General features: G+C 41.5%; 1 protein-coding gene across 2 annotated transcripts; it reads left to right on the forward strand.

Moving 5' to 3' along the window:
• Positions 1-13,572: 13,572 nt before the first annotated feature.
• Positions 13,573-24,533, forward strand: dusp14 (dual specificity phosphatase 14). 2 transcript variants are annotated; one of them, XM_036559325.1, is made up of 3 exons: positions 13,573-13,799; positions 14,240-14,316; positions 22,921-24,533. In XM_036559325.1, exon 3 carries the CDS (start codon positions 23,037-23,039, stop codon positions 23,673-23,675), a length of 639 nt encoding a protein of 212 aa, XP_036415218.1. In that variant the 5' UTR covers positions 13,573-13,799; positions 14,240-14,316; positions 22,921-23,036; the 3' UTR covers positions 23,676-24,533. The 2 variants fall into 2 exon arrangements, with proteins under 2 accessions (XP_036415218.1, XP_036415209.1); XM_036559316.1 differs by lacking the exons at positions 13,573-13,799; positions 14,240-14,316 and adding an exon at positions 17,018-17,262.
• Positions 24,534-27,058: the final 2,525 nt, after the last annotated feature.

Consider the following 27,058-nt stretch of genomic DNA (forward strand, 5'->3'; position numbering starts at 1 on the left):
TAATTTAAGTAAACTTAGTCTAAAAAAAAACTTTTGTAAAAAAATATTTTTTAACTAAAACTTTTGGCAGTTGTTGGTACCCCTTGAAATACATAAGAATAAAATGTAACTTAAGTTTGTTTTCCATAAATATTTCACTTTTGTAAGTCCATCTGAGTGTTCGGGAACTCTTAAGTGGACATCCATGACCTCCTATTTCTCCTGGGGTACAAATATGAGGTTGCACAAAGGTCAAATTCTCATTAGTTATCAATCACCATGGAGAAGATTTTTTGAAGACACATACAGAAACCAATGGCTATAAAAAAAAATCAGCTACCTGCCTTAAAATGTCCATACCCACTCTTAGCGCAATAATTAAAAAGTTTAAAACAACCAGAGCTGTAGTGAACCTACCTGGAAGAGTGTTTTACCACTGGGCCCAGTGAGGAGGATGGTTAGAGAGACAGAAATTTCTCCAAGGATCCCAGTTGAGGTTTGCAAAAGAGCTGGCAGCATTTTGGGGTCACTGAGTCTCCAAAACTACAAATAGACACTTCCACATGCCAATAACCTTATTAGGAAGGTATGCAAAAAGAAAGACTTTTTTCCATCTGATCACAAAGCTAAGTGCCTGGAGTTCATTAGACACTACTGAAACTGGGTCCTGATGAAACAAAAACAGCTTTTTGGTAACAAATATTCAGTGGGTTTGGCATAAAATCAAAATTTAACTGCCTCTGCCAGTAAGCAGGGATCTTGTTGGATCTTCCAGCAAGACAATGATCTAAAACATACTTCCAAATCTACACAAAAATTGTTAAATGACCACAGAATCAAGCTTTTGACATGGCCATCCCAGTCCACTGACCTAAACCCCACTGACGAGCTGAAAAGGAGTGTCCAAAAGAGAGGCCGCAGGGCCCTCGAGGATCTGGAGGGATTCTCTTTTGAGGAGTGGTCTCAGTTTCCTTGATCTGTATTCTAATCTAATGCTATGGGAGAAGACTTATTGCTGTTGGCCAATGGATGTTGCGCAAAGTACTAAATGCATAGGTGCCAATAATAATGACCTGTGGTTTCATTAAAAGTTATTACTATTGTAATTATTTTGATATAGTTTCATTGCTTGAATTAAAGGTTAGATTTTTCACATGTTCAGTATGAGATTGAGCTAATTAACCAGGAGGAAATTTTTTCATGACCTTTCATTTTACCTGCACTTTATGGCCAAAGGTATATTGACACCCCTGCTAATTATTGAATTCAGGTGTTTCAGTCACACCCACTTCTATGGAAGCGGTACACAAGCCAAAGATCACTATGTGCAACCCCAAGCGTCGACTGGAGTGGTTTGGGGAAGGCCCTCTCCTGTTCCAGCATGACTGTGCCTCTGTGCACCAAGTGAAGTCTATAAAGACATGGTTAGATGAGTTCGGTGTGAAGGATCTCCAGTAGCCTGCACAGAGCCCTGACCTCAACCCCACTGAACACCTTTGGCATTAATTGGAATGTCATTTGTGAGGCACAAATGTTTTTTTGACTGAATGGCCACAAATTCCCACAGACACATTCCAGAGTCTTGTGGAAAGCCTTCCCAGAAGAGTGGAGGCTGCTATGTGCCACAAAGTGGGGGTCCATGGGGTTGATGTCCATGGTTTTGGAATGGGGTATCCAACAAGCTCCAACAAGGTTTGATAGTTAGGTGTCCACATACTTTTGGCCATTGTTTGTGTATGTACATGTGTCTGTAGGTTTGCATTTACATATTTGAGATTTGCATAGGATTGGCTTATATGCAATTCATTAAATGCCCTCCTCCTCCTCTCTCGCCCCCTCATGTGTAGGTACGGGAGGCAGATGTGTCTTTTCTCACCTCTCCCACTCACTCTCTGTCAGTCGGCCTGCTGTTCTGATCTGGTTTTGTGGAGCAGGTTACTCACTCATCTCTATTCATCTCCACTGCATCATGTCCTCGCACTTCAGTTCAGCCTCTTCGCTGAGGTCAGCCTGATTTCACCTCTGTGCCTCCCAAGTGAGATTTTTTTTTAATGACAACCTTTTTGCCCATCTTTGTGCCCTCATTTGAGTGAGTCAGTCTGTGTCCCCAGACTCTGGCACCTATTATCAGAGTTTGTGCTTCAATTCTCTAACTGCCTCAGCCCTCAGAATAGATGCAGGTGACAGCTTTTAGGCCTGGAAACGTATTGTAGCATCAGCATAGAGTAAGACACAGGGGAGGCCACGTTTTCCATGAAAAGTGCTCTTTATTAAACACCAGGGCAGCAAGGAACATACAAAGCACTGAACTCCAGGAGGAGGTCACCACCATCCACAGGCTTCACCCTGACGCTAGACCAACCCCCAACACAACACCCACAGCCCAACACAACACAATAAACACATACCTTTAAGTGACAAACAACAACATAATAAACATTTAAGTCCCTTTTCCAGAGGGTGTGCACCGCCCTTGAGACTCCTGGTGTGGCCATGCCTCACAGGCATCTAGAGGTCAGCACCAGCCAGTAGCTATAGTGTAACTTGGAAGCCTGTTTAAAGGAATAGTTCAGTTTCATACTAGTTCTGTTTTTAGCTAGAGTGAACTAAGCGTAAGTGAGGAAACGTTTTGGTAGATGGACCCTCGTAAAAGTTACATACACATATCCTGTGTTTTTCTAAGATTTCACAAACCTCCTGAATGTAAAAGTGTTAACACTATATTGAATATAGTTTTGATATGGACATTATAGACATAGTTGAGTGCCTCTTTTCACTTTTCATAGTAATTTCAGGTAAAGTGACACAGTGATATTTATACTCTATGATAATTAGAATCAATTAAACTAGACACACCCAGGCTTCATTACTGTCAGCCCTGCAGAATCTAAACATTACTGAAATAGAACCTTTCCAGCAATGTGACGGTCTCCACAAGTAGCACACTAAGCCTCAATCAAAATAAATTGTAGAAGAAATGAGACAGAAAGTTATTGAAAAAAATCAGTCTGGAAAGAGACACACTGTCATTTCTAAGGTTCTGGAACTCCAGCAAACCACTGCGAGAGCCGACATCTCCAAATGGATAAAAATTTGTGACAGTGGTGAATCTTCCCAGAACTGGCCAGCCTCCAAGAGCAGGAAGTCACAAAAGAACCCAGAGAAGCATCTAAAGAACTGAAGGCCTCGCTCGCGTCAGTGTTTACCTTTAGAAAGTCCACAATTACAAAGAAACTGGGCAAAAATAGTATCCATGGGAGATTTGCAAATCCAAAACCACTGCTACTCCTAAGAGGTTCAAATGACTTCATTTGATGACCCTCAAACCTTTTGGAATAATGTTCTGTGGACTGATGAGTTGAAAGTAAAACTTTTTGGAAGACAGATGTCCTGTTACATCTGGCAAAAAACTAACACAACATCCCACTATAAGAACATATCAACAGTGAAACATGGTGGTGGTAGAGTGATGGTGTGGGGATGCTTTGCTGCTTTAGGGCCTAGGCAACTTGCCATAACTGACAGAATCATATATTCTACTCTCTACTACCATCTTTCACTGTCTATTACATTTTTTATTTGAGGATCTGAAAACGTTTAGTGTGACAAATATGAAAAAAAAACAGAGGAAGTGGGGGAGCAAATACTTTTTCACAGCACTGTAGATGACTGGCGCACTGTGATGCAACCAAAACTCAAACAGACGTTTTAAAGGCAGGACAAAGTCATTACAAAAGTAGATAGAAGATTACAGGGAAACATAAATAATCATAAATGATATGATGAATCATCCCTAATATGACCAGGAATATGAACTAACAAAGTTAAAAAAAAAAATTATTTCAGGTACGACTTCAAAAACTATCTGCACTTTCCATGCTCTGATAAGAAACAGCAACTAAGGCTTCCTCTCTGAATCCATCACCCCTCTATATTCCCCCCTCTTCTGTCCACTCTGTTAAACACACCAACCTTTTTAGTCCACCTTGTAGATGTAAAGTCAGAGACAGTAACTCATCTGTTGCTGCACAGTTTGTGTTGGTCATCTTCTAATCCTTCAGTGGTCACAGGACGCTGCCCACAGGACGCTGTTGGCTGGATATTTTTGGTCAGTGGACTATTCTCAGTCCAGCTGTGACACTGAGGTGTTAAAAACTCCAGCAGCACTGCTGTGATCCACTCAGACCAGCGCAACACACACTAACACACCACCACCACGTCAGTGTTACTGCTGTGCTGAGAATGATCCACCACCCAAATAGTACCTGCTCTGTGAGGGTCCATGGGGGTCCTGACCACTGAAGAACAGGGGAAAAGGAGGCTAACAAAGTATGTAGAGAAACAGATGGACTACAGTCTGTAATTGTAGAACTACAAAGTGCACCTATATAGTAAGTGGAGCTGATAAAATGGACAATGAGTGTAGAAACAAGGAGGTGTACTGAATGAAGTGGCCAGTTGGTGTAAGGTCTAAAAACTATGATCTACACTTGTTCCATTTCAATGCTTGCAGGCTTCTCTTCACAACTCCACAGAGAGGGATCACTAGAATCGGTGACCACTAGAACATGGTAAGTCCTGGTATGAGATATTTACAGCATTAATAAAGTCAACAGATCCTCATCAATAAAGTTAAGAAGCCCATTCTGCCTACTCTATACTCGTGTCCAAAACACCCATACACAGTATTGTAAACATTAGCTGAGTACTGTCACCGTAACCAGACAGAAAGCAAATATCCAGGAAAAAAACATACTATTTATTTAAAATTTTGTGGATTTTCAACTTTAAAAACTCAGTAAATTACATTGCAGGTGTCTTTCAGGTGCTGCATACTATGAATAATATAAAATACAATTAAATAGCTAAAATCAAACTGGCAGCAGGGGCACTCCTATTTTATGGGCATTGTAACAGATCTATGATGCTCATTGTCTTCAGATGTGTTGCTAAAATATCACTAAAACTGAAATATTGTGTTTTGTCAATAACCGTGAACTAGCATAGACACTGTATAACACAGCACTAATACAATCGCTTTAAAACATGTCCTGCTTTTTCTAGCATATTCAGCAAAAGTGGGACTGTACTTAAAGGGGAATTCCACTGTTTTTTCAAAATTTCTGCAAAATTCTGTGGTTAAGATGTGAACAAAGTCATTTAGAGTGGTTTGGTGTGAAATGCTCCGTTCTAGAGAAACCTGACTCTAGAGGACTGTTCACAGTGGTGGTGATACCTCTAAAAGCTGGTACACTGTAACCAATGTGCGAATACACAGTGCATCTTAGTGTATAGTGTGGCGCTCCATTACATCATAAAAAACTTACAGAAAAAAATTTTACAGTTAAAACATCCATGTTTACTTGAATGTCATGTAATGATTGTAGATGAGTTATGATGATGTAATGTTATGACTGTAAAAGTGATTGAAGCGCACAGTGATTAGAGACGTGTAATATAAAGCTGAATTCTGTGCTGGGTGCTGTGTCAGGCTCTGTGGTCTGTGTGTGTGTGTGTGTGTGTGTGTGTGTGTGTGTAGGAGGATGAGCTCTGAAATGGCGGTTTTAGATGTATGGCAGACAGATGACTCTGAGTCTTAAAGACGTTTTCTCTGCACTGGTTAGTAAAGCGGCTCACTATGTTAGTTCACTTAACAGTCAATGTCACGACACCTTTCACTTTACAGCCCTCCAGTGTTAGTGTTACATCTCACCCTCTCATTGACTCATTTTTATGGAAATTGCATCAGGTCCTCAGAGGAAAAACCTTCTAGCACCTCTCTCTCTCTCAGTCTCTCTCTCTCTCTCTTTCCCCATCTCTCTCTCTCTCTCTCTCTCTCTCTCTCTCTCTCTCTCTCTCTCACTCTCTGTCTCTCTCCCCATCTCTCTTTCTCTCTCTCTCTCTCCATCTCTCTTTCTGTCCCTCGCTCTCTCTTTATCTCTCTTAGTGTCTCTCTTTCTTTCTGTCTATGTCTTTCAGTCTCGCTGTCCCTATCAGTCTGCCTTGCTGTATTGTATGTCTGTCTCTCTCTTGCTCTCCCATGGTCTGTCTGTCTGTCTGTCTCTCTCTTTTCTCTCTCTCTCTCTCTTTCCATTGATCTTAGGCTGTGACTGAGGCACACAGTCTGTCCTGAGAACATTCCCTCCAGATCAGAGAGTAAACAAGACGAGTCGTGGCATTTTTCCCACAACGCTGCCGTCCAGATCCTTTAAAGGGAGGCAGCTTTGACATTGGCTTCTCTCTCTCTCTCCTTTCTCTCCATCTCTCGTTCTTTGAATACCTCACCGCTCTTTTTCTGTCTCCTGTTCTCTCTCTCTCTCTTCCACTCTACTATTATTTCTTTCCCTTCTCTCTGCTCTCCCACTGCTCTCACTCTCTTTCTGTCTCTCTCTCTCCCCTTTCTCTCAATCTCTCTGTCTACCTCTATCTGCCTCTCCTTTTGTCTCCCTCTCTCCATTTCTGACTCCTGTTTTCTGTCTTTCCATTTCTTTTTCTCTTTTCTTCTTTCTTTCTCTTCTCTCTCTTTACTATTCTTTCTGTCCCTTCTCTCTCTATCTCTCTCTCCCACCCCTGCTCTCTGTCTCTCTCCCCTGCTCTCTCTCTCTCTCTCTCTTTCTCTTTCTACTATTCTTTCTGTCCCTTCTCTCTCTCTCTCTCTCTCTCTCTCTCTCTCAGAGCTGTTATTGTAAGGTGGTGATTAACACAGAGGTGAACTGGTCTTCCATTGTCAACACGCATGGTTCCCTTGGCAACCAGGTTTCTGGCATTCTGGAGCAGAAGGCTGAAAAGAGGATGGGCTGGGCTGGGCTGGGTTGGAGGTGGGGGGGTGGTGGACCACAGACACACACTCACAGGTTTGTTTTCAGTCAGTGTCAGGACAAGGGGTCTCATGTTCCACCTGTATTATAATATACAAATATAATCTGTCTATACAGATGCCAGTCTTCTGAGCCAAAGCTTAACCCAAAATAATGTACCCTTTCGGTTTTAAATTTTACCCTTTCAGTTATTTCAAAACCTGTCTTTCTAAAAAAAAAAAAGAAAACATTTTGACAGTGTGGGTTGACCCTGTTCTGTTCCTGTTTTTTCCTACAAAGTCCTGAACATGTACAAAAACAAACAAGCACACACACACACACACACACACACACACACTCTCTCTCGCTCTCTCACTCTCCTATCGCCCTGTTGCTCGTGCTCATCTGCTGGGCTGAAGAGTCGTGACTAACCCAGACTCAGCTCAGCACTGGAGCCCCCCAGCTCCCCCACCCCATCCCCTCATCACAGCATAGTCTTCTCTCAATCCTGAGCAGCCTACAGCATAATCCCCATTCAGCAGTGCGCTGTTTTTAGCCCATTTAGTGTGTGTTTACTGGAGGTAAAAATGCCAGATTAGCTTTTTAGTATACAGCTTTAAAGCTACAGCTCTGGAGCATATCTCATTACAGCTGAGCCTCAGTGCTTCATATACTCCTGCATTTTTTGCATGGATCTTTTAAAGTGCACTCTGTTACAACAGTTCCCAATCCCGAGCCTGAGGTACCCCAGTGTAGATGTAGGCGAAATGATAACACTAATATTACTAATACCTGATGACATATTGACAATACATAACACCAATGGCAACTCTACCTAATCAGCAACATAAGTGGCTTAGGGACTCACAGCTGACGAGGCCCCCTAAGAACTTCAGGGTTATGACTGTCCCACTATGTTGCTTGAGTGATGGAAGAAGGGCAACTGCTTAATCATGTCTAAAACAAGATCGCACACATCTGTAATGAAAAAATGAAAGATTTTTTTCTACAAAGAGTAGAAAAAGCTTAAAGATAAAGCAGACACGGTTAACTTGCTTTACAACAGCGGTCAGCAACTTTCGTCATGCATGTTCACAAGAAAGCGTGACATTTATGACAAACATCCAACAACGTGAAACATCAGGGGTCACCAAAGAAGGACAAAGAATTCATACCACCTAAATATGTAGAAAGTAGAGCATTTATAGAGGTAAAAAAGCAATACTGTCACCACTGTCGCTGGTTTAGATCAAACTCAGCTTAGTAAGAAACTGACATGTACGTAGAACAATTTCATGCTTAAATGGTCCTTTGCATGGTGAAAAGGTTCTTCGGATTGATGGAGACTGTGTGTATATGGTTCTATATAGAACCTATAAATGTATATGCTCCTCTTTTTTGAAAACTGGGGGTTCTTCTACTGTTACAAGCTTGACATTGTAACAATAGCAGAACCCTGTCTGGTGCTATATAGAACCATTTTCAAAACGTTTCTACATAGAACCATGTATACATTATCCGTCAATCCGAAGAACCTTTCCACCATGCAAAGGACCATTTAAGCATGAAATGGTTCTACATAGGATTTCAGTGTCAATTTTTTACTAAGCTGAGTTTGGCTCCCTAAAAAATTTGAGTGTATTTCACTGCTGCGGTCGACAGCAAAAGTAGGGAAAACTGAATTCTTAACCGAACTCTTGATGCTGGCGGTGGCAGAATTTGAAAAGGCTCCATTGAAAACAATGCAATATCTGGTTTATCGTCTGTCTGCTGCCAACATGTTAACACAGAACAAGAAGCAACTGTAGTGCACAACTAAGTTTTTGACAGAACATCTCAGTTATTCACACTGACAAGCTGTAATGTTTGTTTAGAGTTGCTATATTATGTTTTCAGTTTAAAATGCTGCGCTGCTCAGCTGGACTATGTTGTTAGCCTGAATGAAAACAACGACACAGAATCTGCTACCAACCTATCGGCAGCTTCTTTACACAAAAAACTACAACCAATCTGTCCTAATAGTGTGGCCTTTCACAAGCTTACAAAACAAATGCCATCTGAAATGAATAACGGTCTAATTTTAGGGCTTATGTGGCATAATCTCTCGTTAGGTTTAATGAGATTTCGGCTGTCCAACCTCGCAACAGTAGTTACAATGAAGGCATTTGTGGGCGGAGCATAGCCAGGTCAGCAGAAGGTATGTTGTGGTAAGAGAGCTATCCTGCTAAGGTGTGCAGTGTGATGGCGAACCTTGCCCACCTCTTCAAGCTCACACACTGCTCCCAACACAAACTCGTGCACATACTTACCGTGGGTGTATTCGCTGCTGTCCCAGCTGGACAGGCATGGACACGGGTGCCTGTGGGATCAGACAGAGCCGGATTTAGCCCTCCGCTGTGTCCCCTGCTCTCACCACAAAGCCCTTTTCCACCCACAATCTCTTTTCCTCCCACACCCGCAACACAAGAGATGCATCAGTGCCTCAAAATAGCGGTCAAAACTATTCATAGCTGTTGTAATTCAATTTTTTTTTTTTTTGCTTACTAACTGGTAAGCATTACACAGTGCAGCATATTGCATGTGTGCTCCCAGGCCAAATACCTGATAGAGCAGGGCTGACATGAGATGAAAGGTTTAGATCATTAAAAAACATCAGGGGATCTGAGTCTTACTCCTAGGGGTAGGGGTTGGACTTAAGTGATCTAAGAATTTTTCAGGAATCTCTTCTCTGGGTGGATGAGGGCAGCTGAGCAGGTCCCGGCCATCCAGCTGAAAGGGTGTTTGGGAGGCAGCAGGACAGTCTCTGGAGGGCCGGGATACTTTGTGCGACCGCCAGCATGCCTGGCACATGGCCTCTATTTCTATTCCAGCTCTCGCACAGGGACACTGAAATGGGTTAGGCACCACGTTCAACATTCCTGTCCAGCCATTTAATTAGCTGCTGGCCTCAATACACATTTTCCTGCTATTGTGCTATAAGCGATGATGTGTTGTTGTTCTGACTTCAGCAAAGCTTTTGACCCCATTCTGGCTCTCTACACGGAAAATTAATTGTGCTTTTTTGTTTAACAGTGACTTGAGTGCAGATATTAAAAGTGTCAGTGATTCTAAACATTTCCTTAACCAGAGACGGATTTCAGTCAATAAAAACCTCCTAAACAATATTTTAAATGCTTTGAAAAGCTAGAAAAACTTCTCTGCCTCATCAGGACTGTTTGGCTGTTTCAGGCATAGCCATGGCTACGTAAACAACCCCAGGGCTGCAGATTTCTTTCATTTTTTAAGCTTTTATTTTCTGGCAGAGGTCACACTTTGTGTGAGATATCAGATTATGAAGGTAAAGTTACATTCAACTGGGAGTACAGTAACTGTAGTGGGGAGTATTAACAAAGTACAATACTGTGGCTAGTCGGCTACAATAGGCAACAAATCATTAAAGCAAAGTTAGCATTTGTTGGGTAAATTAGACTAACCAACAAACTGCGCAGAAAGAACATTATCCACACTTTGCTCGGCAGACATCCAGTGGCAGCAAAGAAAGAGAGAGGGGAAGAGCTGCTCTATCTACAAGCTCCCCTCCAAAGCCAAGTTTTACTTGTGTGAAATTGTGCAGCTGATTACTGCAGACACATTTTAGTCCCGTTTTACAGTCGTTTTACCACCATTAAGGGGTATTTTCAAAATGCTGGTAGTTCGTCAGGCACAGCTAAAGAGTACGACAGCGTTTTAGGGCCACTGTAAAAAAAAGATAAAAATAATAGACTTTGAGAATAAATTAGTAATATTTCAAGAATAAAGTGGTAATATTTTGAGATAAAAAGTCGTACGCTATGACATTTTGAGAATAAAGTCATAATATTTTGAGAATAAAGTCGTAATATTTCAAGATAAAAAGTCATACGGTATGACATTTTGAGAATAAAGTTGTTATATTTAGAGAATAAAGTTGTAAAGTTATAAGAATAAACTCGCAATATTTCAAGGCTAAAGTAGCCTATTGGTGGGGTGCTGCCAAAACACGTTGGGGTCTCGGTCACCTTACTGGTGGCAATGAAGAGTGAGTGCACTGGAGTTCAACAGTATAACTCTACCAACTATTATGACTTTATTCTTGAAATATTATGACTTTATTCTTGAAATATTACAACTTTATTCCTGAGGTCTAATATATATATATATATATTTTTTTTTTTTACAGTTGACCTGGAACACCATTGTAAAAGAGACATTGGTTAATGTGGGCTGGTGTTTTGGCGTTGAGCTACTGATGAAAAATCTGCCCTAATTCTGATTGGTTTGCCGGATTCTCCAATGTCTGCATCTTCCTATATAGTCCCAACTCAAATCCAACCAAGGAAACACAAAAGGGCAAAAATCCCTCAATGAAAATGACAAATATTGTTCTTTATTAGGCAATCAACATAGGAGCCTATAGCTAAAAGCACAGATTAGCAAAGTAAACTAATAGTGTTAATTTACTGCATAAACATTGTTTCAAATCATGTGATTAAACCTAATTAACTCCCCGGTTCATACATGAAAACTAAGCTGCAAAAACAGTCCATTTTAAATTTAATGTGGTTGTGATGTCACAACCACGAACACATTTACCAATGACTGACCAGTCATATTAAAGTTATCGGGTGCGAATACCTAAAGGAGAAGTGGCTTCAGGTAAAAAAAAATAAAATAAAGTGTAATAACACTTTAAAATATCAGTGTAAAATATCAGCTCTCTCTAGTGGACATCAGGGTCACGTGACTTCAGCATTCATCTCTCAGCTTGTGTGAAGTTTCTCTCTGACTGAATGGAAGGTCCCCATTCAGAGAAGGAAACTGGTGGCGGCACTGACAGCGTCACTGTAAATCTCCTGCCTCTGTTCCAGTCTTTGGAAGCGTATTAAACTGCACTGGCTCGCTGCCTGTGACTCATCTGGCATTTGAGGCTCACTGAAGACCCATCCCTTCAGTCTGCAGCTCGTAGCTCGCTCTTGTTCACACTCGCTCATGTTCTCACTCCCTGAGCCTCTCTCACTTTCACTCCTTCTCCTTCTGCCAGGATTCTCCCTTTTTCACAATGAACAGCCATCATTCACCTCCCATTTGAAAAGATCACGCAACATATTGTCTTTAGCCAGTACCGCCTTGTTTACTTAGTACATAATGCACTGCAGATTTTTGTATAAGATTTGACACAACGTAACTCCACTAGCTGTGTGTGTTACTTGCAGCCAGACTCCAGCGTAGTACCGTCAGTTTATGAATGGTTAATACATGCAGGACATTGTAAGAAAAATAAATACCCATATTAAACAACAGTATCACTGACGTGAAGCTCCACGCTTATGGGGTGCTCGTCTCTCTGGGCCAGACGTGATCTGAGAAAACAGACCTGGGGCAAATTTTTGGGACTGGCTGCACCAACGAGGATTATGCCTTTTGAGCTTTTGAGGATTTTTGCATGCAGACATTGTGGCCCTTGGCTCCTAACACTGTACAGAAATTTGGATATGTACATTTTTTGAGAATTGACTTTTAAGAGCGAATGAATCTACAATAAAAATGTATAATTTCCCTTAAGTTGACACCCAAAATGATGTTTTTCAAATGAGAGAGAGTAGAAAAGCTAGCGTTGTCTTTTCCACAGTGAAGTATGGTGAACATGCTAAGAAACTAACATTTCTTAACTACGGAAAGGGTTCTGTGGTGTTGCATTTTCATTAAACAGCCTGAATACTTGAGTATGTATGCATGCACATCCCTAATGTAATTATCTGTTGATCTGGCATGGTTTTCAGTTTTGAATAGAGTATGGACACTCAATGGTCACTTTTTTTAGAAACACCTACTTTGCTGGTGTACAGTTAAGACTACCCTGCTAGAAAAAGCAGCATATCTTTGCTGTCAGGACAAAGTATCCTGTATCTCCATTATTGCCATTTTTAATATTTTAACAGAATTTGAAAATGTCAGCTGCCCTTTAACAATGTGTTAAAATTTTATGATGAATGGGACAGCAGGCATGGCTTAAAATTAAACAGGAACGCTTCAAAATTACTTGGAAAAATATTTTCTTCCATCAACTTCAATTCAAAGCTAAGAAGACTTTTCTTGCTCTTATAAAGTTACCATTTTGAACTACGAGGTTTTGCGACGATATGTTGTGTTTTGGAAGCTGTTATACTGATCACCACCAAAGCCGGCGTATGTTATGTTTTGGATGCTGGTCATGCTGGGTAACCAGCTACCTGCAGCAGACTAGCTTAAACCAGCATAAACTCCAAGCTGGTCTAAGAATTCTATGCTGATTTTTCAGCAGGGTATAAATGTATGTTAGGCATCCTCCTGGTGCCTATTCACTGCAGCACACTGGATCCAGCTCATGAAGGACTTGATAATCAGTTGATAAACTGGATCAGGTGCACTGGGGGCAGGGAATGGTAGAAACTGTGCAGTGGGCCCCCAGGTGAATGTATAGCTAGAATGATTTCATTACATCCTAGTGTATTCAAAAGCAAAGCTATGATGTAACTGGCTGTCGGAACAGTTGCACTTAGAAGAAATGCCATGTTGTAATGTGAACATCTAACCCTTTCTTTGGGCCTGGGCCTCTGAGCACTCTCAGAAGCTGGAAGTATCAGGTGTGCCACTGACCCTTTTAGGCTTTGTTCTTTCCTCCTCCTCGCCACTGAGACCACTATGCCATGAAACTGGAACAGTGAGGCTTTTGTGTTGGACTGCGATGTGAAATACCTCAGATGAAAAGACTTGTCCTGGGCTTTAAATGCTGAAGCGACCGAAGCACCGGGGTGCGAGTAAAGCTTCCTGGCATGGCACGAACTAGCAAGGCTTAGCATTTGACTGTTTGTGTGCTGGCACACGGATCTGTTGAGACTTTAAGAAGCGTGACATTTGTGATTGAGGAGGGTTTAGTGATGCAGTTCAGACGATGGGCTTTGAAAGTGCAAGAACACAGTCAGAGTTATAACAGCTACCTTGGCCTGTAAAGAAGACCAGAGTGAGGTAAGTCTTCCAATAGCACTTTTACAAGGACTGCTTATTTAAGAATTATTAGAAGAAAAAAGTGGTTTATACAGGCTAAACAGTTTTGCCACAGTAGCAGCCTCTACCCTTCTGGGAAGGCTTTATTCTCTATTTTCAAAGAGAAAAATACCTTACAAAGTTGTCCTGGGGTGGTACCTATGTCTTCAATACCATTATCAGAGAACATAATTGTATAGTAAATAATTCTATAACTGTACAGTTGTGGGGCAGTTATAATGGTAAATACAGTTGTAATTACTGAAATAGTGCAGGTATTACGCTAATAATCACTTTTGTTCTCTTTGTACAATCATTCTAATGTATGGCTTGTTCAAAAATGCATACAATAGAAAATATTGGACTTAATTATAGACTACAAACTAATCATGGACGTTTATTCCATTTTGTCATCTTTTCAGTGACTCATATCATCTGGCTCAGTTCATCAATAAGAGACAGCTCTTTTGGCTTCCAAACAGCTCTACGTTCATGCCAGGTTTGTCATACTGAGCCAATATTATGACTTATTATTGTTTGTTTTAGTCTATTTATAAGTTAAATTATCAAACAGCGTACGCAACCTCACAATTAAATATTGTATGTTCTTGTATGGGGCGGCGCGGTAGCACAGTGGGTAGCACTGTCGCCTCCCAGCAAGGCTTTGATTCCCTGGCTGGGCAACCAGGATCCTTTCTGTGTGGAGTCTGAATGTTCTCCCCGTGTCTGCGTGGGTTTCCTCCCACAGTCCAAAGACATGCAGTCAGGCCAATTGGACATGGTAAATTGCCCCTAGGTGTGAATGTGTGTGTGATTGTGTATGTCTGTGTGTATGACCTGCAATGGACTGGACTGGCGACCTGTCCAGGGTGTTTCCTGCCTTCTGCCGAAAGACTCCTGGGATAGGCTCCAACACCTTTTTCAGAGACCATCTAGAAAACCCCAGTTTCTTTCTCTTTCATTCTGCATGCATTTGTGACAAAAATCTTAAACATCTATTACCTTTCATTTACCTTGATAGCATTTACAACATAGCTACTTAGCAAAGGAAAGCTGGTGTTTGTTCTTTCTGTATCCCCTCAAATAGCCTACATATTCTACACTATGACTGTTTATGTGTGTCCCCGGTGCACAAGATATCATCATAATAAGGAACAATACAACCTGCTAATATCTCACCATTTTGGATAGATTTGGCCGCAGATCCAAAGTCAGATATAGATAAGGTGAAGAGGTAGGTGATATGACGATATTTTATTGCTGTCCTGATCATTTTTATCATGATAAACAATATGCCTTTCTAAGCTTACCATGGATATGGTCAGAGCTTAAAGAACACTGCCCAACCAATTTCAGAGAGAGCATGTTTAGTTCTGTTTAAATGGATTCCATGAAGGACAGTTTGTGAAATGTTGAATACAAATCAATCAATGAGTTTTTGATGGCTGTTATAAAATGTCGGACTACAGCTACAACACATCATAATACATACTGTGAAAATGTCTTTACGTACCATGATATGATAGTTTTGCCATATCATTCACCCCTAAGAAAAAGTTTCACTGGATGACTTGCCTTAAAAAGAAATGCTCTTCAACATGAACTGGCTCCCAATGTTCACCCAAAGAGCCGCCTCAAAGTGCCGACTCATTCATGAAGGACATGTCACTAAAAAACAGAACATTACCAACTAAAGAACTACACCCATACATACTTTGAATTATAATGTAGATTTCCAGTCTGGCACAGAATGCTGGGGAATATGCAAATGAAACAAAGAAACTCAGGTACAGAGTAAAATGGATGAGCGCAACCAGAAGAAGGGTTGCAGTGGTCCAGTTTGGCAATATTTTGGTTTCAAGCTGAACCACTGGATGTTACACAAAACACAGAATATAGTTATTATAAATAATTAAGTAATGTTAGCAGCTAGCCCATCGATAATTATACAGTAATTATACTATCATCAGGGTAAATGCAAGCTATAGTGTAAGGCTCTGTCACCCTCTCATGTGGTTTATCCCTGCTGGAAAAACTAACACAGACCAGCAGGCATCCCATGGTTTACGTTGGTCTGGTGCTGATTTAGCTGGTCACCCAACATGGTAATGCTGGCTGACCAGCATACCAGCATCCAAAACAATTCTAATAGGAATTGGCTTAAGGGTTTCCAACAGAGACTACTAGTTTCCTGTAGAACATCTTTAGACCCCATTAGAAAATCATAAAATTGCATTCAGAATCAATAGCCATAGCCACTGGTCACCTGTTAAACCATTATGATCTTTTACATTGTGACCCCAACCCATTAAAAAGGCCAAAACACATTACAAAACCAGCAGGTACCAACAGAAACACTTAACGGTTTCTATGTTTTTTTCAGCAGGGATATGCTGGTTTTGCTAGTGACCAGGCATGCTGGTCTATGCTGTTTTTTCTAGAAGGGATAACTGAATTTGGATCATGATATTGTTCATAGCAATAATTCTACAGACGATAATCATTTGTCTGTATTTACATTATTGTCCAGGCACATCAAGGTAATGAACAGCACAGGCTAGTTTAGCATAGCACAGGTACTGGTGTAGCCTTGCAGTCCAGGTTTGAGTACTTGCACATCCATTTCTGGGCTCAGGATGGGATCAAATATCAGCCGATCAGTTGGTTCAGGTTTGTGAATGTGTAGGGAGTTGAAGAACTAGATTGAGAAACATGTATAATTTACGTAACTGTAGTATCTTTGCTGGAAAAAACACACAAAAGAAAACAGCACAGGCCAGCACAAACGTCTTGTTGGTCTATGCTGGTCTAAACTGGTTTATGCTGGTCTGGCTGGTCTATGCTGTTTTTTTCTAGGAGGAATATTTTGTTTATCTAAACATTATGTAAGAAATAATGCAATATTAAAGTAATTACAGCTGTATTTACCCTTAAATCCACAACAGTGTATTTACACAATTATACAACTATAACTCTCTAACTAATTTCAATTATCGCGATATTTCGATAATACAGTTATCGGCCCGAGGCTACTATTTATGCTACCCGTTTTTTTTTGCTAACTCCGATGGGCGCAACAAGTAGGTCAATAGCAGTCCAAGCGGCGGAGAAGTCGTTTTTTTCCAGATTTGTTCATCTCTTGTCATCTCAACAAACGTGACAGAAGTGATGTGTCGCTGCTCCTTACTGTGAGGGGAGGCGCTTGTGTCTCGCTGCTAAAGCCGTGCGGTAGGTTTTTCCCCCACAAACAGACGTGGCTGCTCGTCCCTCTCGCCATGGCTACGGGCTCGTCTTCATTTGCCTGAATGGAGCCGCTCAGACAGACAGCGATGCCTGAACCCTCCGAGTCGAGGCTCACACAGCTCACACAGCCCTTTTAACAGGACATTTTCCCCCGCCGAGCCTTCCTCACCTCAGCCAGCGAGCCGAAGAAGAAGTGGAGCAGGTGAGTTTTACTCTGGGAAGGATCTGGAATCGGGGGTTAGAGGCTGTGGTGGAGGAGTCGTGCGATTTTAGAGTGACGCTCTAAAAAAATACCAAAACAAAACAAGCGCTTTTTACACGAACGCTACTTACGTGTGTCAGTCGCATTTGCGTTGATGTGTCACTGTATAATGGCTTTCTCAGCGTAGCAGTGTGGAAGAAGAGCGCTCAGGAATAGTGTACAAACTCCAGAATGAGGGTCTGCGTCCAGGCTGGTTAAACAAAGCTCATATCCTTCCATAAATCAACATAGGATCACTTGTGGGAAGTTTATCGGACGTACTGTGTGGATTAAGGCGCGTTCAGGATTATACGCTCAATTTGTGAACGAGGCTGAAGTCAGCTTTCCGTTCCACCTTAAATGGTGGTGGCGCCACAATGTAACTGCTGCACCATTTAAGGTGGAACGGGGGAGATTCGAACAAGAATCAGGTTAGTTTGTAATGGACTGGGTTCTGATTCACAGACTTTTAGGAATGTGAGGCGGTGGGTGTCGTAGACGCTTTCCACATGCCATCTCAGATGTTTCAGGCTTTGGCTCATTCACTGGCAGCAACCTGTTCCATCCAGTCATGAAACAGGCGCAGTCTGTTGCTGCTTCTGCTTCAAGTGGTACTTTGGCTTGAGGTGGCTACTAACCCATTTCTTTCAGCTTCCACCTAAATCCTCGTTCATGACTAGAGCTGAAAGATGAATCGATTTTGTATTGAAATCGCAATTTGAATGAGTGTAATTTCCAAATCACAAGAGCTGCAATTTTTATTATAGAACACATTACAGGACATCTTAACCTAATAACAGAGCCTGTGAACTGCCTGTTGAGTTAGACCAGCCAGAAGCAACAAAACACTTACATTCTGTATATGTGACATCACAAGTACCTGGTGCACTCAGTGTTCAAGCTTCATGCCAGGAAAAGTGGATATTCTGGTCTTCTTGGCTGAAAAAACAGGCCTGGAAATTAATTCGTAGAAAATAGTTGCATTTATAGACACATGTAGGTAGATTCAATCAGATGAGATTTTCTCTACAAGAGGCCATCCGGATCTGGATGGACTCGTCAGCTGATTAAGTTCTGAATTACCTGATATCAATCTGTGTCAGGGTATCTATTGTTTGGTGACTGGAAGATACCAGGTAACACTTCCTATGGGCACATCTCATATTACAAGTGATATGAACCACTATGTGGCTTAATGGCGAGAGCTGTATCTCGCAATGGGACCCACTTGTTGAATCAGACTACTGTTTAATTTGAAAACTAAGGCCTGTGTGTAGCCAGAAGAGTAATAGCCCAGTTTGTGCTTCCTGTTTTCCACATTTGGTGTGGAAGAAAGGCTGCCATTTTGGGGCTCATGTTGCTCCACAGGCATCTCTCATTGCCATTAGTGCTTGCACAGGTGGAATCAGACTCCCGCAGAACCTACACACACACACACACACACGCACACACACAAAACACCCTACACCTCAGAATGTGTGATGTGCATTAGTGTCGACAGCTCCTCAAGTGATGTATGCGCATGCATGCCTGCCTGACATACCAGGCTAATGCATATATACTGGGAGTACATACTCTCACAGTGGGCACTATGTGGATCTCAAGGGGGTTTTAATTCACTGCTCACTTCATTTGCTGCTGCGACACCCCAGGGGACTCCCACAGATGATCACACCTCCATTTGAGGGGCTATCCAGTTCATTTCTGCGTTTGAATAAAGTTGATGTTGATGTATCCTTTGATTTTGTCACAAAGCATCTGATAGATAGAGAGATGGATAGATACAATGCTGTGCAAAAGCCAGAAACCACCCTTTCATTTATTTCATTTCCAGTCAAAATGGCGAAGATATTTACTTTTCAGTGCCAGAGAAAAGGCAGGAAACATTGGTGCTGTTGGAACAAAACTTTTTCTCTCCATTTTTGTCATGAATAAATTTTTTTGAACATGCCAGCTGCCCTTTACACTACTTTGTATGCTAATTTTATTGCAAAAGGACGAATATAAATGGTCCAAAATGACTTAGAATAAGACCTAGATGCAATAAAGCTGCACTAAAATTGAAAGAAAAAGCATTACTGAGTTAAGAAAAAAAAGCATACTAAAATATGGTCCGTGTGCTGCCGCGAGTCACACTATAAAGACTGAAATAATAAAATAAAAGTCTAAAGTGTTGGGTCAAATTTCTCTGGAGTTTCCCGGACCCGTTATACGTCTTTACGTATTAATGTCACAAGCACAGCCTCAAAAAGAAGGTCTGGCTCGATGTTTAGGTCTCAAATGCAAAATCAACATTATACTGATGACAGTAGTAGATAATTCACTTGCATCCTTGCACGACACGTCCTTCACCAGGTTTTGGCGGCATTATCTTTGAAAACTCTTTTGAGGAAGGGGTCTGAAGCACAGCCGATGTTACAAAATGTTCTTCTGCAGCCCAAACTTACATAGATTAGCTTTTACTTGCATGATTTTTCCTTCAATCTTTTGGGGCTTTGCCCCAAAGAACCCTTTTCGGTTCCATTGGGCACCTTTATTTTTAAAGACATAAATATTTTTTAAAGTCATTTGGAGTTGCTTGATGTGAAAAGTTCCCTTCTAAGAGTTTTACGGACAGTTGTTCACAGTGGTAATGATAGGAACCAGACATCCGAAGTTAAAAAGCTACAACACAGAAAGTAATTACATGAAATGGCTAAAAATATGCTGCCTGATGCCAGAGACATGGTTCTATGATAGTTGTGTGAAAAATGTTTTGGTCTCAAATTTTGCAGGCAGTTTTTGCATAGTAATAACAACATGAAGTCTGTTCTTTAGAGTGAAGAGTAAAGGATGGAAATGAAGTGAATAGGTTGAGGTCAACCTACTGAATTGTTAATGGAAATAAACCAGGTCAGCTATGGCGTACGGTCTGTTGTGTTGTACGCTACATGAAGTTAGTTACTACTTCATTCTCACTCTTCCGCTGTCCTCATTTCTTTGCTGTTTCAGCCATCTGCCACAGCTCTGCCTGGTCACTGGGTCACTACAGCAGTGGACATAGATAGAGATTATCTCCGATATGTTCCTGATTCCTCACACTCATCCATATTCAAGTTGCCCCACCATACTTCTCTCAGTTTGTGTTCCCATGCCTACCTAAGCATTCGGCTCAGAGTGTGGACTCCATAGCAACCATAGCTGAATATATGTTGTCAAAAATGACTGGCAGGACTGTAGAAGAGGATGGCTTTTACTGAAAGAAATGAAAGTGGGCCTTGAGGAGACCTAAGCTCAGATATGCTAACACACGCTGGGCTTTAGAGAACATAACTGATGTCCGTGTATTTCCACACACCCAAGCAAACAGATGGTTTGGCATTATTAAAAGAACTCACATGCATGCGATAGATTGTGACTGAACATGTTCATAGGAAGGATGTGTATGAATGCAAGAGAGTGAGGGAGAGGACAGCTGAGACAGCCACATGTTGCTCCAGGGTACAGCCTGGTGGAGAGTGTGAGTGCGTCAGGAGGAGCGCAGGTGCTGTCCGCCCAGCCATCAAATTCAATTCATATTTAATGTGTCCGCTTTGATATTTGTGGCATGTTAATCAGGGTTAGTGCCCCCCTGGCCCTAAGGCATCTGGGAAGGGCCATGAGGTGAAATGTATTATGTGTGCAGAGACTACTTCAATAACAAAAAACATGACGGCATGAGAATGAAGGCAGTTGATCTGTATTCAGCTGTTCCCTGTTCCTGGCAAGCTTTTCCACCCCCCCACCCACCCCCCAATCAACAGCAGGCCAATACAGACTTCAGCAGCGGCTGGGCTCCTGGGAGGCTGTTGGCAGTGATGGGTGAGTGATGTTCGGCAGCCTGAGGGGCAGTGAGATCAGCTGGGTGCTGGGCACAGCCAGTAGCGTCCAGAGCGTAGGAGGTTTCTGACATAAGGAGATGTCCCCCATCATCGCTTTAGCGGGCAGCTGTTGTTTTCCGTTCACGTTGTTTCTGGCCAAGCAACTGTACACAAATCTGGTATGAGTTTTCCAAAGACGTGATGGCACAGTCACTGGAATACTCTCCGTTACATTAAAGATGATAGCAACACAGTAAACTGGATGCTTATTTGTTGCCTGGGTACCGTATTGGGCCCCATGGAAAAAAAAATCCCCAATGGGCTAAAAAGAAGACAAATAAACTTGCTAATTTTATTGCATTTTAACTGTTGCTGGTAGGGAGTCCTTGATCAGATGCAGCAGCAACACCACATTTAAACAATGTTATGAAAACCTGAGTACGGTGTTTTTTTTTTCAATTCACCATTTCACATACTGTGCTGCACTAAATCCAATAAAACAGGACTAATTATGTTCTCTTTTGAATGTGCCGTTGGTCAGTGTTCTGTAACGACCAGCAATATCCACAATAAACTCAGAAAAGCATGTTGTGACATGGTCTATCACAGCAATGATAAAATATTGTCATATTGTCGCCCTTAATGAAGGCCAATTCAAAAAAAGTATTCTGGAAACCATGTTTATATTAAACCTGTTAGCAACTGGATGTTAAGGTGGTAGTTTCTCATCTCTAATATAGAGAAGGTTAGAAAATGTAGTAGTAGTAGTAGTAGATTTATGGATTTATGGATATGGGGGTTAAGCCTTTACTACGGGGGTCTTCGGGCATGCTCCCCCAGGAGAAATAAAAATGGCCTCAGTATTATTGTGATTATTATAATTATTTGCCACAAACTCGTACTGTAGGTAGGTATCTTCACTCTGTAGCTACTAATCACAAAAGCAAACACTGTACAGCCCTGGTTATCCAGGTAACTATCATCAGCTAAGTTAAGAAAAGCTAACTTAGCTGACTGAACTTTAGATTGTTGTGTATCATTAGACTTTATACTAAAATGTGCGTTAGCAAATAACCTACCCTTCAGATAATCAGGATAGTGTGTTTGGATGAAAGTTTCCTCAGTAACACATTTTCAGCATCTTTTAGCATAATAATTCTGCATTATAAATTATATGCCAGTGCATTTCTCAACCAGGTTCTTCGGAGATTTGGCTAAGTTTTTCCTTCACTTGGCAGAGAAAGTAGTGCTGGTTGTTATGGGCTGAGAGGCACGTCAGTCAGTATTTTAGAAACAGTCAGTTGTTTGTGGTCACAATGCAAAGAAACACCAATATTGAAACCTGGCATGGAGTGTAAACTGAAATGGACTGTTTAATACAAATAGCAAATAAAGGTTCTTTTGGAATTTGTGTCATTGTCAGACTGTCGCTTTTCCCCAGGCTGTAATATCACCCTTAGCACCCAGGTCATTATTTTATTAACAAGCTTTCTCATGGTCCTTGAGCAAGCAGCGGCTCTGCCGGACCCGGACAGACAGAGCTCAATGAGCAGCCTGACAGCAGCCCTAATGTGCTGGGCAAATACAGCTATTAGCTCACCTCAACCCAGCGTCATCACCCAACTGTGCTAATGTTGCTGTTTTAGTGGTGCAGGGGGAGTTTGAGTCATCTAGTGTAATAAAGCACCTCGGTGCTTTTTACTCAGGGATCATGTTGGGATGGAGGTTTTGGTTCATTTTCACCTGTAAACAATGTTTTGTCCTGCTTGCTTTGTTTCAGATCTGTCCAATGGTTCACACTGTACCGTCTTCAGGATGACAGAGGAGATCTGAAGCACAGTCCTGGCTCCTCCTCAAGGTTTTTCAATTTCATTTTCGTGCCTACGCTCTTCCTCAATGGGCTCCCGCAGCCAGGGCTTCTTCCACCATCACCATCACCAGCACCACCACCGCAGCTCGCTGGTGCCTGCCGCTGTGCCCAGACTGTTGCCCGAGACGGGGAGCCTGCTGGGCGGCATCGCCCAGATCACGCCCACCCTCTTCCTCAGCCGTGGAAACGTGGCATCCAACCGCAGCCTGTTGCTGTCCAAAGGCATCACATGTGTGGTCAATGCCACCATCGAGCTGCCCAACTTCAACTGGCCACATGTGGAGTATGTGAAGGTGCCGCTGGCTGACATGCCGCATTCTCCCATCTCGCTCTACTTCGACAGTGTGGCAGACAAGATCCACAGTGTGGGCCGGAAGCGAGGTGCCGTGCTGGTGCACTGCGCCGCTGGCGTCAGCCGCTCAGCCTCGCTCTGCCTGGCCTACCTCATGAAGTACCATAGAGTGTCCTTGGCTGAGGCATATGCCTGGGTTAAAGCACGCCGGCCTGTCATTCGACCCAACGGTGGCTTCTGGAGGCAGCTCATCGAATATGAGAGGAAACTCTTCGGCAAGACTTCAGTGAAGATGGTGCAGACGCCCTATGGGGTCGTCCCTGACGTCTACGAGCGAGACCGTAGGAATCTTGCGCCATACTGGGGGCTTTAAAGGACTTGCCGGGGCTTTGTTTTTGGGGGGAGAGGAGGAGTCGGGAAGGTGAGCCCGTCTTCTGGTTTCCCTGTCACTAGGCTAACGACCCCTCCCCCCAAGCCTCAGATTTAAGAGTTTGATTGCGTAAACACTACTTACAGCCCCCAAAGTGTTGACTGTGAGACTCTGAGAGGATCGGCTGATGCTGTCACTGGCTGATGCCGTGATGTCAATGCATTCTTATCTGTTGATGAGAGGGAGCAAGTTAGACCAAGTTGAGATTTCCTGGTGAGGTCAGGAGTGGCAGACCCTGAGCTATTCTCGATTAGCAAGATGAACTAAATCAGTGGGAGGCTGAAATCATGGCCTGTGGGTCACTTTAAGAAAGCGAGGCAGCTGAGACTCAGGCTTTCGGTCTTCGGTTAAGATTCCACCCACGTTAAATGATGATGTGCCAGTTTCGCTGTCATCTTTTTTTTGTGAGAGGCAGCAGTCTGCTCTCGATTACTGGTAGCATTTTGAACATATTACTGGTACAAAACTGTCAATTCAGTTATTGCAAGAGACACATAAATGGTTTTGAAGGAAAGAACACTGATGGGAGTCACAAATTTTGACAAAGATGAATTTTAAAGTATGAAGAACACCAACTGTGTTTTCTTGTGTCTTGAAAGAATGTTTATGGAATAAATTAGAAGAGGATTTTGGGATTCCAACCAATGGTGCTGCTAAAAGACAGTTGGAAGCTGTATTGTAGTTCTTGTTTTGGTATATTCCTTTCATAACTTAACTAAAAAAGAGAAAAAGAAGAAGAAATCAATGTGATCAGGAGTTGTTTTTTCAACTGTTTCAACCCTTTTGATCCTTTTGCATTTATTTTCAGTTTATAAATATTTCAGTGGTTATTTTTTTTCTTATAAGAATTTCCTCAATACAGACTATTTCACATAATTATTGCCAGAGAAGTAGTCTGGCATAGAATACAAAAACATGTTGATTCTGTCCTGTCAGAATGTCAGTGATATACAGAACTAATGTTTAAAAAAAATTAAAAAAGATTAAGCTCTTGTGTTGAAATTAATAAAGGATTAAAAGCTAAAAACATGTTTTCTTGGTAATCTTTTAAATGTATTTTTATCAGGTAAATTTTTGTATTTTATTTTTTTTATATATTAATGCTTTGTTGCTTTGAGTAAGCTTAACCCAGCACTTTCTATGAGATGTTAAGGTTATACTCTTGCACATGTAGCATTCATGCAAATTACAACACATTTTGCATGTGTTTGGATATTTTCTATTTAGCCAATGTTCCCATGAAAGCAGTTGACTAAAACATGTTTGAAGTGACAGATGCAGACTATTTTCTCACAGTATTATGAATTCAGAGTCGGTGCCAGCAATCAATATCTCCATATCTGTGCCTGCCAATCATAATGACACTGACATTTTGCACTGATGACATTTGCTGATAAGTGAAAAAAAGGAGAGATCAGTGTGGGAGGAGATGAAGCCTCAGCAGATTTGATAAAACACAGGGTTTTACAAGTAGTGCTAATAAACGGATGGCAATATGACAGCTTCGAAATCACGATCAGTTACATCACAATATGCTTTTCTGAGCTGAATAAAAATCATTGTACTCTTTTTTTTTTTATATAATTTTTTAATGTGGCACTACTTGTTTGTTGTGTCTGTTCCAACTTATCAAACAGAAGAACTACTACTAATTGGGATGTGTATTGTGTACTGATAGGTCGTATTGCCCACCCCTACTAGTTAAGCGATGTCTTAGGCTGATACATTATTATATTGGTACTGTTGGCCTCTACAAGCCATGCGATTATGATAATTTTAGGCAATTATCTGTAATTATCTCATACTGTTGTGCGCTACTGAAGTTAATACCAGGGAGCAAAAAGGAGAAGAAAATAAAACTGTGAATGTGGCCCAACATAGCAGAAATAAACAGCAAATTGGCCCAAAGCACTGAGAAGTGATCAGCAAACATTTGAACACCTGTTGCTCGTCAGCATGATAAGCGCTGCACTTCTTGTGATCATGTTTGCCGAAAAAAAACTATAGTATCCTTGGTTACTGTCACCAAGGCAGTGTTGCTGGTAGTGCTGAATTCTAATGCTGACTCAGTGCCAGGAAAGTGCAGACATGCATGTGTTCCCGCTACAGCAGAAGAATGAGAATGAGCTGTTGAGAGCACAGCTTGGACATAAAAAACAAGACCTGTAATCTTACTAGTGATGCACTGAAATGAAAGACTGGGATAAAGACTAAAAAAGATGACATTATATAAAAACAGTTCCCTGAAAATGAACATGCTAAAATGATTACTGTGAGTAGGTGACAAGATGTGCAACACAATCCAAATGTCCTTGACTGCAGAGAATGCTTGACAGGAAGACAATGAATTCCATTATTTTTAGTTATACTTTGCTCTTTGGCACTGTCATTTGTGATAACACAATTTCAACAAGTTTTTTTTTAACACAATTTCAACAGATGGTGTTGGCGAGCCAGGAGGGGCTTTACTGTATTCTGCATTTTCGAAAAGGCCTTTAATACACAGAAAGAACAGTGATTAGAAATCGCTTGTCTGATACCTCTTGTACAAACTCAAATAGATCCACATGGAAGGCATTTTCACTGTTGATCTGCTCCTGCTCAAACTGTTTGAATGTTTCTGTGCTGACCAGCGCAGGAGAGTGAAGAAAAAACCCAGCAGTTTCTCTTTTCTTACTAATAAATGTAATTGTAATGTCTAAATTTTAACACTTCGCTGTAGGCCTATTGAATCGTTTATTTTCAGTCAAAATACCTGCATTTTTTGCTATTAAAAAAAAACAAAACAAAAATGTCATTTTTATTACCAATTTCAGCTGACGGTTTTCTTTGGTTGACATTTTGGCTCAATTCCATTTACATTTTTCATTAAAATGCATTCCCAGTGTGACCAGATGAGATCTGAGTGCATGAAGGCTCTTGGTTTGGGGCACTTCAGCCTCTCATGTACTCCATGTTTCAATTCATAGGTTATACTCTGATGCATATCCACTCACATAATTGACTACAAATAATGAAAACACAGTCAGTTTACACTTATGTTAAATGTGGTCAGGATCTGTCTCTGACCACCTCTGAATGTGGTTTGAATGATTCGATTACGATGTGACCTTCGGGTGTTTACATCTGGCTTTTCAAATGAAATCCGAACGTGATCTGATCACCGAAATTGCATGTTGAGGCAAGGTGTAAACAGGCTCTTCGTCCCTTCACTGGATCTGAATAACATTCTGCTTGCATCACATTGTACACAAGGACAGACAGGGTAGGAGGTGAGTGTTTGCAATATTATACGCTACTTTATAAACACTATACACACCCAGGGA

The sequence above is a fragment of the Colossoma macropomum genome, unplaced genomic scaffold (genome assembly GCF_904425465.1).
Source record: "Colossoma macropomum unplaced genomic scaffold, Colossoma_macropomum, whole genome shotgun sequence".
NCBI classification, from domain to species: domain Eukaryota; kingdom Metazoa; phylum Chordata; class Actinopteri; order Characiformes; family Serrasalmidae; genus Colossoma; species Colossoma macropomum.

Bases quoted from the DNA above. Each gene is read 5' to 3' on its own strand.
- dusp14 (XM_036559325.1), top strand. From the start codon at position 23,037: ATGGGCTCCCGCAGCCAGGGCTTCTTCCACCATCACCATCACCAGCAC.